The sequence below is a fragment of the Sitophilus oryzae genome, unplaced genomic scaffold, assembly GCF_002938485.1.
Source record: "Sitophilus oryzae breed Bouriz unplaced genomic scaffold, Soryzae_2.0 scaffold_1500_pilon_pilon, whole genome shotgun sequence".
Taxonomy (NCBI): domain Eukaryota; kingdom Metazoa; phylum Arthropoda; class Insecta; order Coleoptera; family Curculionidae; genus Sitophilus; species Sitophilus oryzae.
Window position 1 is genome coordinate 631,364 of NW_022146171.1, and position 12,142 is coordinate 643,505.

The following is a 12,142-nucleotide window of genomic DNA, read 5'->3' on the forward strand; positions in this document are numbered from 1 at the left end:
AAAATTCAAATTGTACAATGGTATTTACAAAATAGGTCTTATCGGGATATACAAACAATTTTTCCACAAAGTTTTGTAAACAGGCCAATTCCATCTTTACCTACTATATCAAGAGTTATTAATAATTTTGAAACACATGGGTGCGTGTCCCCACAAAAACACAAAAAGCCTGATGTGTTGATTAATGAAGAACAGGAGTTAAAGCAAGTGTTCATTTGTGCTACCGCGGATCAAAATCCCACGTTTTCAAGTAATCAAATTGCTGAGGTGGTTGCCCTGCCCACAATGCCCGTATTGTTCAAAAATATTTGAACAATTTTTTTCCCAACCGTTTAATTAGTGGAAATGGAACTATTCTGTGGCCCGCAATATTGTAAACACACTCAAATAATAAATATTTATGTATTTTTATTCTAAATATTATTTTAAGTGAAGGTAAACACTTAAAATGAAAATAATAAATACTCGGCATTCCTCGCGTCGTATTCCTAGTCTGTCACGACCGACCCGTCCAAGCACAACTGCAACTGCGTACTGCCTGACCAGCCGACTAGCCGGCAGTGAATCTCGAGTACAAACGCAAATCGGGTAAACGTAAATTCGTCCGGCAACTTGCTATGTTACTAGTAGCCTGGTCTTCTTTGTATAGTTCGTCCAACAAGTCAGGGATTTCGAGGAAAGTTTGCGCCAGACGACATCCAAAAAATGGCAGAAAATACAATTTACCTGTGAATTAAAATGACACACAAAACTGTCATTGCTGGACCCTCACACTGGCTAGACTATAGTAGTGGTAAGGTAATGTGGTTACAAAAGCAGACTGAAGACGCTACGAAATCCGTTATAACATCATATTGTCAAGGTGTATGTGTGGCGACATCTTCGGGGAACGCGCCAAGTAGAAAAGCGAGTTTTGTAATAAAAAATTCCTAGTCGGTGGAAATTACAGGAACCAAAAAGAACGTTACAGATAATTTTCGAACGTTCGAGAAGCAGCCGCTAGGAGGTATATAAGCGCAACCGCGCTCAGAAGTTCAGTTTTGAAATACGGTTAGTTTTTGAATAGCGAATTGTGGATTAATTGGCGAAGGTACAAAAAAAGTTAAAGTAGAAATCGTGTATATAGTGAGAAAAATAAATCCGTTAAGTATTTTATCGTGAGTTTAAATTAGTGGACCCACGGAATCCCTAACAATAATATCATAAAAAAAAACAAATTATTATAAAGAGCTTATTCAAGCAAATATTAAGTTAATTAAATTTATAGTTTTGTCTTATACAAAGTATTAATAATCATTTAAAAGTACCGCTTAATTTAAATACTGCAATCGCAAAACATTTTCCGATGCACGTCATCAATTATATATCGACATTGACACTAAAGTCTATAAACCTGACTAAATAAAATTTTGACAAGAATGTTTAAATTTGTTGAATAATTTAAGATACCGAGCAGCTTTTCATTTTACTTTATAGAGCAAATGATTGTAACAGGTATTTTATTTAGATTAAAGCTGCAAAAATTAGTTTAAACCGAATTTCATTATCGCTATGTTGGTCACATTGCGCCGGTTTCAGCAAGGTTGTCGTTTATTATTTGACAATTATCCTAATGTCAGTTATTATTTTGTATAATATCGTGTTGTTCTTGAATCTTTGTGAGTAATTCTCGTTTTTTTGCCTATTTTCATAGTATTTTTTTTAAATTGTACTTTTAAGCACAAACAGTTCTTTCAAGAACTAAATTTTCGAGTTTTTGTATTGCATTTCTTGAAATTGTGTGTTGAAAATATGCCGAAGCATTTGAACAGCCGAAGCAAAGAACTTGTAGCTTCCCTGATAAACTATTTTGAACGAGAACGTGACAATAAAGGTGTATTACCCTTGACTGCAGTCGGAGAAGTACGTTTGATTGATAAGCACATTATACCACTTTCAAAGTTATTTCTACGTTAGTTTTTATTAAATTCTGTTGGCGTTGGCGTTGTAAGATGTACATCAATAAATAAATAAATAACCAATAATAACGCTTAGAAAAATCTTCATAATAGACTAGTTTTTGCCAATATGTAATAACAAAATAAAACACTAAATCACCACAATACACCAAAACACTTTTACACTGGACGCGCGTTTCGCTAACCATGTTAGCATCATCAGCAGATGATTATAAACTAAAATACAATCTACAATTGGAGCGTTTATATACTCGCTCAGTGGGCACAGAGTGGGCGTGGCAAGATCTAGCCAGCCGAGTCAGAGCCCACCGAGCGTAACAGTTAGATTTCAGCCACTAGAGTAGTAGGAACAAAGAACTTGAAGGAATTGGACCGTTGTCTCTGTTCATACTATCTTTACATTTATTAATTCTGATGCTTTCATATGCATCTAATTGCCTGTAATTTGAGACTTGTTTAAGTAATTTTAAGTTATTAAGATCTATACAATGTTCTTTATCAACAATATGTTCGGCAACGCAAGATTTACCAGGTCTACCATATCTTATCTGAGCTAAATGTTCTTTAAATCTAGTTAATATTGATCTTCTAGTTTGCCCAACATATTTCTGATTACAATCTTTACAGGAGATTTCATAAATACCCGACCTTTCCAGTAGAGGTGTTTTATCCTTTGGATTACTTAATAATTGTTGTAATTTATTATTAGCACTATACACAAGTTTATAATTGACAATCTTAAAAATTCCTTTTAGACCACGGGATAACTGTCTATCAAACGGTATTGAAAAATATTTTGACGTATCTTTCTCCACTTGAAAAGTCGAATTTTCAGAAATCATTAACCTATACCTACGTTTTCTAATTATTTTATCAACTAGTGAAAGAGAATATCCATTACACTCAGCTACATTCCTAATGTAATCTCTTTCTATTTCATATCTTTCGTCGGAAAGTGGAAAACTATGATGGTTCTGACTCGGTTGGCTAGATCTTGCCACGCCCACTCTGTGCCCACTGAGCGAGTATATAAACGCTCCAACTGTAGATTGTATTTTAGTTTATAATCATCTACTGATGATGCTAACATGGTAAATTTAAAAGTAAAAGTGCTTTGGTGTATTGTGGTGATTTAGTATTTTATTTTGCTGTGTAACACCAAAGGTTCCAACCCTCAACTGTAATATGTAATAAGTAAAATAAGCTATAAAACAAATAAATCAATTAATTACCAAAATATTAGTTATTAAATTAAAAATAAAACGTAAAATTTTTTAAAAAATGATCTTAGATCTTATAAACTTCGTGCATAAGTAAATTCGCTTAATTTTTGTTGAAAACACATCAGCGACATTCGACTGTCTGATTATCTTTGTCTTTGACACTGATTGACCAATCGTCTGTCTTTGTTTTGTGTATGTCATTTTTATGTATAAAATAGAAAATGTAAATATATAAATTTGAGAAAATAATATTGTTATTCGGGATATTAATTATTTATTGGATAATATTAACTAGTATATTAACTATTTAACGAAAAAAAAATCAAAGGTAAATTACCTAATAGTATTTAAAGTGATTAAGTTATCTAACATAAATATGTATTTCGCTGAATAAAAGTCAGTTGAAGAAACGATTTTAAATAATATATATCTTGTTTTTTAAAAATATGGAACATACTTCAGAGGTTTTCATACTTTTGTACTTTTATAGTGTTGTGGAGTTCTTTTAAGGATAAGATTTTTCCTATTGCGGACAGCTTCACATATAACACTTTTATCAGTCATAATGTCTATATATTTATTCACTAACTTTATCGCACTACAAAAACAAACTTTCAAAAAGAACACAAATTTAAAATATCTCGTCGGAATTCCACAAATTAACTCTTTATTATCACGAGTGAAACAGTATACAAAAAGCACAAAATGTGACATAAATCATAGATAAATGAAACAAGTTTAGATTGGAAAGTGCCCATAAGGACAATGTAAACACTATTTGGCGCTGTTCTTGCAACGGTCGCGACCCAAAACTTTTGAAAATTTCGGAGCGGTTCGGCTTTTTCCGGAATTATATCGCCAAATATTGTTTATTCAAATTTATTATTATTTTCGTTTAATTTTATAAATAAAATACAGTGTGTTGCATACAAGAAACTTTATTTTATATAAGGACGCATGTATGAAATACCTATGAAACATTGGAAACAGACGTTATGCCACGATCCACGATGGTTTTTGCTGTTCAAAGTTCACAGCACAGCTTTTTAAGCTTTTAATGCCACTTTTTCACAATTATCACCGGTTGGAGTAAATAAAACTTGAATTTAACTCACAAGATAGCAATAATTACTTTGAAAATGAACGCTATAAACACTTTTCGGAATTTCTTTAATGAGAGCGGTTTAGATTTTGAAAGATTATTATGATTTTTGGAGATTCTGACTTTGACGAGACAAAATTATTTCTGTTTTTGTTTGCCGTTGTTCTTAGCGACCGCTATAGCAGCGCCAGATCGCGTATAACGGTCGCGACCCAAAATAATTTCGCGACCTAAAATTTTTACGGGCTTTCCAATCTAAACTTGTTGCATTTATCTATGACATAAATTAAATTATTTTATTAAAATATGTTTTGACTTTTCAATGTCAAAACATATTTTAACGTTTCCCTGGTTACTGATTTCTATGTGTTGCTCATTCATAATAGCTATTTTTTAATGTAGTATTTTAAAACGTTTTTAAAAAAGAATTTATCGTTATATGATTTAATTTTTGTTTAAAATATATATAAAAAGTATATTGGAAATAATATGACAAATATTTTCAAAATAATAAATACACGTATCAGTTATATCTTGATAATATCTTGATTGAAAACTTTTAGTGGTCTATATTTTTAGTAATTGTTGTCAACGCAGCGAAAAAATCACTCCAAGTTAGCATTTACGTCTAATATCGTTCTGCGCATGCTCAGTAGCATACGCAGAGAGAAGGATAGATTTATATGATAATCTTGGTCGAGAAAGAAATAAATAGAAAAATGCATGTGAAAGTCCCGTAAACAAAGTCGTGTGTAATATACATATGGCATAGCTTTATCCACGAAGTTTATAAGATCTAAGAAAATGATAATAATAAATATATTGTTTGTCACTTTTAAATTAAGATTCATCTCATAAATCCATCACAATCTGGCAGCGCTGTCGCCATCGTTTGTCACTCAAAATTGATCACGTGCATCGGAAAATGTTTTGCGATTACCATATATATTTTCATTTTACTTACTTGCAATTTAAACCATGACGCTAAAGTTTGTAATGATCTGTAAGCACAACCCCATCCATTGTCATCAATTTTATCCTGACAATAGTGATAATATTCATAATTTCCTTTAACTAAACATACTTTTCCGCCTAAAAATAAGAAAATTATTTTATTTTAGTCTTTCCAGTAGACATGCGACGAATATTCGGCTACTATACGGTATTCGGGCACTTCTTTTAATATTCGGTATTCCGCCGATACATACAGGGTGGTCCGAACTGTATTCCGGAAAATTCGGCAGCATATTCTTCATATAAAAATAAGTAAAAAAGTTCTTATAAATGTATGTCCTAAAATGTTTCGTTTCGGAGATACAGGGTGTAGAAATTTCATTTTTATTTCGATTTTTTCCAAATAATTTCTGAAGTAACCTCAATATTTGGATGACAATTGGTGTCAAAAAAGTTTTTTATGTGAAAAATTTGATTTTGTTGTCAGTATGACTCCTGTTTGTAGAGGGCGCCACCTACATATTTTTTAACTGGTTTGAAGAGTAATAACGTTTCGTCCGTACCTGTATAAAACTACCGAGTAAGAAAATATACATTTATGAGGTTTTTACGTAAAAAAGATATCTAGGTAAAAATTGCTATGAGTAACGGTTCTCGAGATATTTGAAATCGAAATTATTACCCTATCTCATTTCCATAAATTAAATATGTTGACTAAATAACTATTAGACTGAAATCATAAATTTTAAATATTTGTGTGCCAAAAATTCAACAGTAACTGTTATATCATCATTTTTTCGAAGATAAATTTATGATTAATTTAAAAAAATAAAAAGTTCCCAAATTTATCATTTCAGTTATATAACTATCTAATTTAAAGAAGACGTCCATTATTCTCAAAGAGACCTGGTTTAAATTAAAAAGAAGTATAAAAAAGACTCAAAGTCTCGGTCTCATCGTTTATATTAAGTTAAACAGTGACACGTGTTTCGCTGATACAAGCATCATCAGACAAACGCAATAAAAGTCAATCCACACACACGTTCACATTTTACATATCAATATGTCAATATGTAAAATGTGAACGTGTGTGTGGATTGACTTTTATTGTATTTGTCTGATGATGCTCGTACGAGCGAAACACTCGTTGATTAAAGTATTTCCATTCTAAATATCTTGAGAATGGTTGCTCGGAGCGATTTTTACCAAGACATTTTTTACGTAAAAAATCACAGAAATACAGGGTGGCGCACCTCATTCGCTTCGGTTGATTATACGAAAACGGAAAGATGTAGAAACAACAATTTTTATGGGTATAAAAAATTCGCTCGAGTACTCGATTATTGAAATAACCGACATCGCTCGATTATGAACGAGCGATGCAAGTGACGAGTACCTACCAATGTGACATATTCGATAAAAAGCCGAGCGAATTTTCTACATACATTGAAGGTAGCAAATTTATACGACGCCGTATATACCGGGTGCGTCTCAAATGTGACTCACCCCTATTACTTTTTTATTTTTTAGATAAAAAAATGAGATTTGGTATGTTAGTATAAGAGATAAATTAGGATTGATTAACGTATTCAATTGTTTTCTGTCACTTCCTGTTTCACCGGAAATGACTACAATTTTTGATTTTTAAATGGCACCCTCGGTATTTTTTTTACTTTATTCGATAGAAAATGACATTCTAAATAGAATGACGTATCATATGTCAACTTTTGACATATTCGCTTAAAAACAAATTGTACTTTAAATTGCAATCTAGAGTGCCATGGCTGTATTAAAAACGCTAATTTTTAATCAAGAAGCCTTGGAAAAATAGATTTGATCGTCTAATGTTTTTAGTGTCTTGCCCTGGCCGGTTAAAAGATGCCCAAATCGTATTTTTGATCATATCTCAATTTTTTTCAAATGGAACGAGGGTGGATCATTAGCATATTTCGAAAAAGAATTTTTTTACGAATAATTTGATACCACACACTTGGTACTTCGAGTCGAATTGTCGTTATGAACCGCATGTTACAATTTCAAATGAACCATATGCGAAAATGTCAAAAAGTTGCAGTAATTTCGGGTGAAACCGGAAGTGACCGAAAACAATTGAATATGTCAATCAATCCTAATTTATGTCATATACTAACATACCAAATCTCGTTGTTTTATCTGGAAAAATAAAAAACTTATAGGGATGATCCACTTTTGAGACGCACCCGGTATATTTATTCGTTGCGTATCTGAGAGACAAAATTTTACGATCTACATCGACAATGCTTCGAAATAAACTAAATCAGGCATCAGGCGATCAAGCGAATCGCTCGCCACTTACTACTTGCCGTTCATTACCGAAAGAATATGTAGCCTGCGCACGCAGCTTACTGCTTGGCGCTTGGCGTTAACGAGTACTTACAACATGCGACGGACAAAAAATCGTATTTTTAAATACGAGCGATATTTCGCTCGAGTGATCACTCGGTTATTGCAATCGCTTGATACTCGAGTACTCGATTATTGAAATTAATCGGTTTTTCCCATCACTAGTTAAAATTATATTCAGCAAACTGCGTAAATAATTTAAATACTTATTATATAAAATATATACTTACTTATATATTTATACTTATCTAAAATTACCCCTATAACTTGTCAAGGTATATTTTTATTTCAAATTAGAAAAAAATAATAACGAAATATTACCTAAAATACTTACTATTATTTGTTGACTTTAATCCTTTATGTGGATTTAGTAATAGTTTATTTTTTCTATTTTCATCATAAAACTGGTATTTATTTCCTTTGCGAAATACTGGGTACTGTTTACTTATTAAGAGTATGTCATGAAGTGCTTCTCTTTCCTTCTCTAAAATATTTGATATTTTTAAGATATTACTTAGGAAACTGCAGGTCGAACAAAGTTTTTCTTCGACATTTTTCCTTATTTTATTTTATACTACACATAGCGGTGAGATTGTAAATCCAGTCATGACAGTTGTCATATGACTTTTGATTGATTAGCTTATTTTTTTCGATTATTCAATAAAAATCCATTACATTTATTGTAAAATTTTTGGCAAACACTGTAGGTATAGTTATATAAAGTATAGAATAAAAAATCTAATTGACTAATAAATGAAGGGTATGGAAAAAAATCAGACATGTTGCTTTATTTTCAAACTGAGCAAATAAAATTTTAATGGTCAAAACGAAATATTTTTATTCTAAAAATACAGGGTGTACCAAAAATGATGGATCAAATTAAAGTAGGAGGTAGGGGAAGTTATTTCCAAGGAAAAAAAACAGATATGTCACATTTTATTGAAAATTTGAATATTTGGCGCTATTGAATTATCCGACTTCAGATGTATATTTTAGACAAGTAAAAATGGGAACAAAAACAGCATAATCTTAAGTAAAATAATATTTAATATATACCCTCAAAAAACACCCTGGGAAAGAAACAGCTTTGTCCAAGCATCAAGGTAACAGCGATATCATGTAAATATACGAAGTACTATATAAGATTTTGTCATAGTAAACAACTTGAATATATTCAGGGTGTCCCAAAAATGATGGATCGAATTAAAGTTGTAATGTCAAAAAACTGAATTTAAATAAGTACATTTAATATTAATTTATATCAGAGAAATAAGACAATTTGATAGTAATGAGTGAGTTTATTTATAACGAAATTATTCAAATTAGAAAATACTCAGAAAAAGTAGGTTACAAAGGCTGGTGAAAATTTTTTCCATTTATGATTTATTATAATAATTTAACACTTTTTCCAAAAAACAAATTTAATTGTTAAATTTTATTAAAAATATATATTTTTCCTCCTGATTTAGCTATTTGTGTCTTATTGGAAGGAACAGTAAAATTTTTAATTCAACATTTTAGCCTAAACATTCTTAAAACTCGATGGGTCAAATGTTTATCTGCCAATTGAATTATCTGTTTATTAACTTAGTAAAATTCTGCAAATACCGAGGAAAATACCTACAGTTTTTATTTTACCAAAATTCCATTGCCTTTACGAGAGTATTTTAGTCGTGTATTGACAAGTGTTCAGTTCTGACAAGATTAACAAAATGCTTTTTACCTCGCAAGAATATGCAGAAATGCATTTTGTTTATGGATCGTGTAATGGACGTGCTCGACGTGCTGCAAGACTTTATTGTCAACGTTACACGAACCGACAACACTATCCCGATTATCGTATTTTTATATGGATACATAATGCATATGTTGCTGGAAGGTTACCTGGAGTCCCAATAGAACATATAGGAAGGCCAAGGCAATATGACGATGATATGGAAGCCGTGTTAAATCAACGGCACTTTGATAGACCCCTTTGAAATACCAAGAAGACTGAATGGAGCAAATTACCTTAATTTTTTACAAGACGATCTAAACATGATATTGGAGGCTATTCCGATTGCTTTACGTGCGAATATGTGGTTTCAGCTTGACGGGGCTCCCCCTCACTTTGCTAGCAATGTGAGACAGTTTCTTGACCAAACATTTCCCAACAGGTGGATAGGGCGAGGAGGAACAATAAGATGGCCACCACGTTGGCTGGATTTAAATCCGTTGGATTTTTTTTTAAATATAACGAAGATGAACTTCGTGAAAGAATAGGAGTAGTGGCACAGCAAATTCGTACCAATGTTCCCACTTTAAGGCGCATAAAACGAAATTTTATACGTCGATGCAGAGTGTGTATTAGAGCAAATGAGGGACATTTTAAGCACCTTTTGTAATATAATTATTATAAGTTTTTTTATGTAAATAATTTTGTTATAAATAAACTTACTCCTTACTATCACATTGTCTTATGTCTCTGATATTAATCAATATTATGTATTTATTTAAATTCACTTTTTTGACATTACAATTATTATGTTTAACAAATTTCAGCAATAACAATTATTTGAGTATTTTTAAAAAGTACCCTATTTAAAGAAGAATACCTGACTGTAGTTTTTTATGTTATGGGACACCTTCTTAATTGAGTATTTTTTCTGAAAAATTACCACAAACATTAAAGTTTTTCAATTAAAATCCTAAAAATGTGCTTAAAAATGACAGTAGGTTGCATAATCAGCACGCACAATAAAAAATGCGCCGTACAATAAAGAATCTTTTATAGGGATGCTAGTAAAATTTTATTTGGGAAAAAAATAATGAAAAAAAATTGGAAAGAAATGTGAGATTATCATAAAAATTACAAAAATAGCAATAACTCGGAAACGCTCATGAATCGGACATATGTCTATAGGACTTTTTTTGTTGGAAATAACCTCCCCTACCTCCTACTTTAATTCGATCTATCATTTTTGGGACACCCTGTATATATTCAAGTTATTTACTATGACAAAATCTTATATAGTACTTCATATATTTACATGATATCTTGAGCTGTTACCTTGATGCTTGGGCAAAGCTGTTTCTTTCCCTTGAGGGTATATATTAAATATTATTTTACTTAAGATGCTGTTTTTGTCCCCATTTTTACTTGTCTAAAATATACATCTGAAGTCCGATAATTCAATAGCGCCAAATATTCAAATTTTCAATAAAATGTTACATATCTATTTTTTTCCTACACCCTTCAAATTATAACATACGTACTTACTTAATATTTCTGTTGAACGGTTAAAAACAATTTGTGTGACAAAGTGACCACATTCTTTGACAAAGAAATGCAATGTTTCTGGCGAATCAATTTTTCCTTTTATTTCATTTTCTCGTAAAACGACATACAAACAATTTTCAAATAAATTCAAATTCTTCAGAATACTTTCTAGCATAATATTATATAATGTTGAAAAATGCACGTTCCTTTGAATTAAAGACAAAAAATCAATTTTGATTGGGACTTTTATTACATCAGCAAGTTCTAAAATAAATAAATAATTATATATGTACCTACAAACTCCATTTAAATTTGATTAGTAGGGGAGCCCCAGATAGCTAGATAGGGTGTGATGGATTGTGAAAATGGGTAGCATGTACAGGGTTTTCTAAAAAGTAAAGGGTAAAATAAGTTACAAAGAAATACTGGGGCGTTTCCAGTATTAATAGTGCATTCGGGTATAAATAGTACTAATAGAGAATTAAAAATACGCCCAACGTGTTTCTGATAAGAAAGGTATATTCATCTGCTGATTTGCATGGTGGGGATGGCCATATATACTAAAGAGTAGAAAATAAGAAAGAAAAAATATTCGAAAGCGTTAGACATTCATATGGGATGTTAAGTAAACCATAAAAATTCTATATTTGGACGCGACCAAAAATCATAGTAGATTTTTTATAAATATACAGGGTTGTTCACCACATACGACAAGGAATATGGTAACTAAACGATCAAATTAGGATTATTATTATCAGGACTATTAGAGCTACAATTTAAAAATATTTTTACAAGATACAGAGTGTCCCAAATAAATAAAAAATATCAAAGTTGTATTTTTTTAACTAGAACACCCTGTATATTATTACATTTTTAGTTTATACGATTAAAATAAAGGTAAATCTGATTTAGGTTTATTACACTTAAACCTTACCGTTTTTGAACTATTTTCAATTTTGTGAAATTGCAGTATAAATTTATAAATTTTAAGGGTTCATTTCTCCGAGGGTATCAAAGTTTTTAATACTAAATATTTACTGAAGTTTATTTATTGATTAGTTACTGTGTTGCAATAATAAAAATTTTACTACCTTATACAAAGTGTCTAAACGGCAATAACTTGTTTAATTTAAATGGAACACCCTGTATATTTTATGAAAATCAGATGCACAATTTAATTGTCTATCAAATTGTATTATACTATTTTTTACCTATCTCTTCAAGTTTCCGTAGAAAATGCATTTTCTTGTAATTTAGAACTCAT

The 12,142-nt window shown here is 31.0% G+C and overlaps 1 protein-coding gene across 2 annotated transcripts in view; it reads right to left on the reverse strand.

Moving 5' to 3' along the window:
- The window catches only part of LOC115878085 (ufm1-specific protease 2), a 36,563-nt gene that overhangs the window by 17,797 nt on the left and 6,624 nt on the right, over positions 1-12,142 (reverse strand). For both annotated transcript variants that reach the window (XR_004049463.1, XM_030894442.1), the window contains exons 4-6: positions 10,879-11,142; positions 7,954-8,103; positions 5,248-5,375 (exon numbers count right to left, since the gene is read on the reverse strand). Coding sequence is in view for 1 of the 2 variants with exons in the window: in XM_030894442.1 (XP_030750302.1) it covers positions 5,248-5,375; positions 7,954-8,103; positions 10,879-11,142 (542 nt within the window). In the remaining variant the exon portion in view is untranslated. The remainder of the gene's footprint in view (positions 1-5,247; positions 5,376-7,953; positions 8,104-10,878; positions 11,143-12,142) is intronic.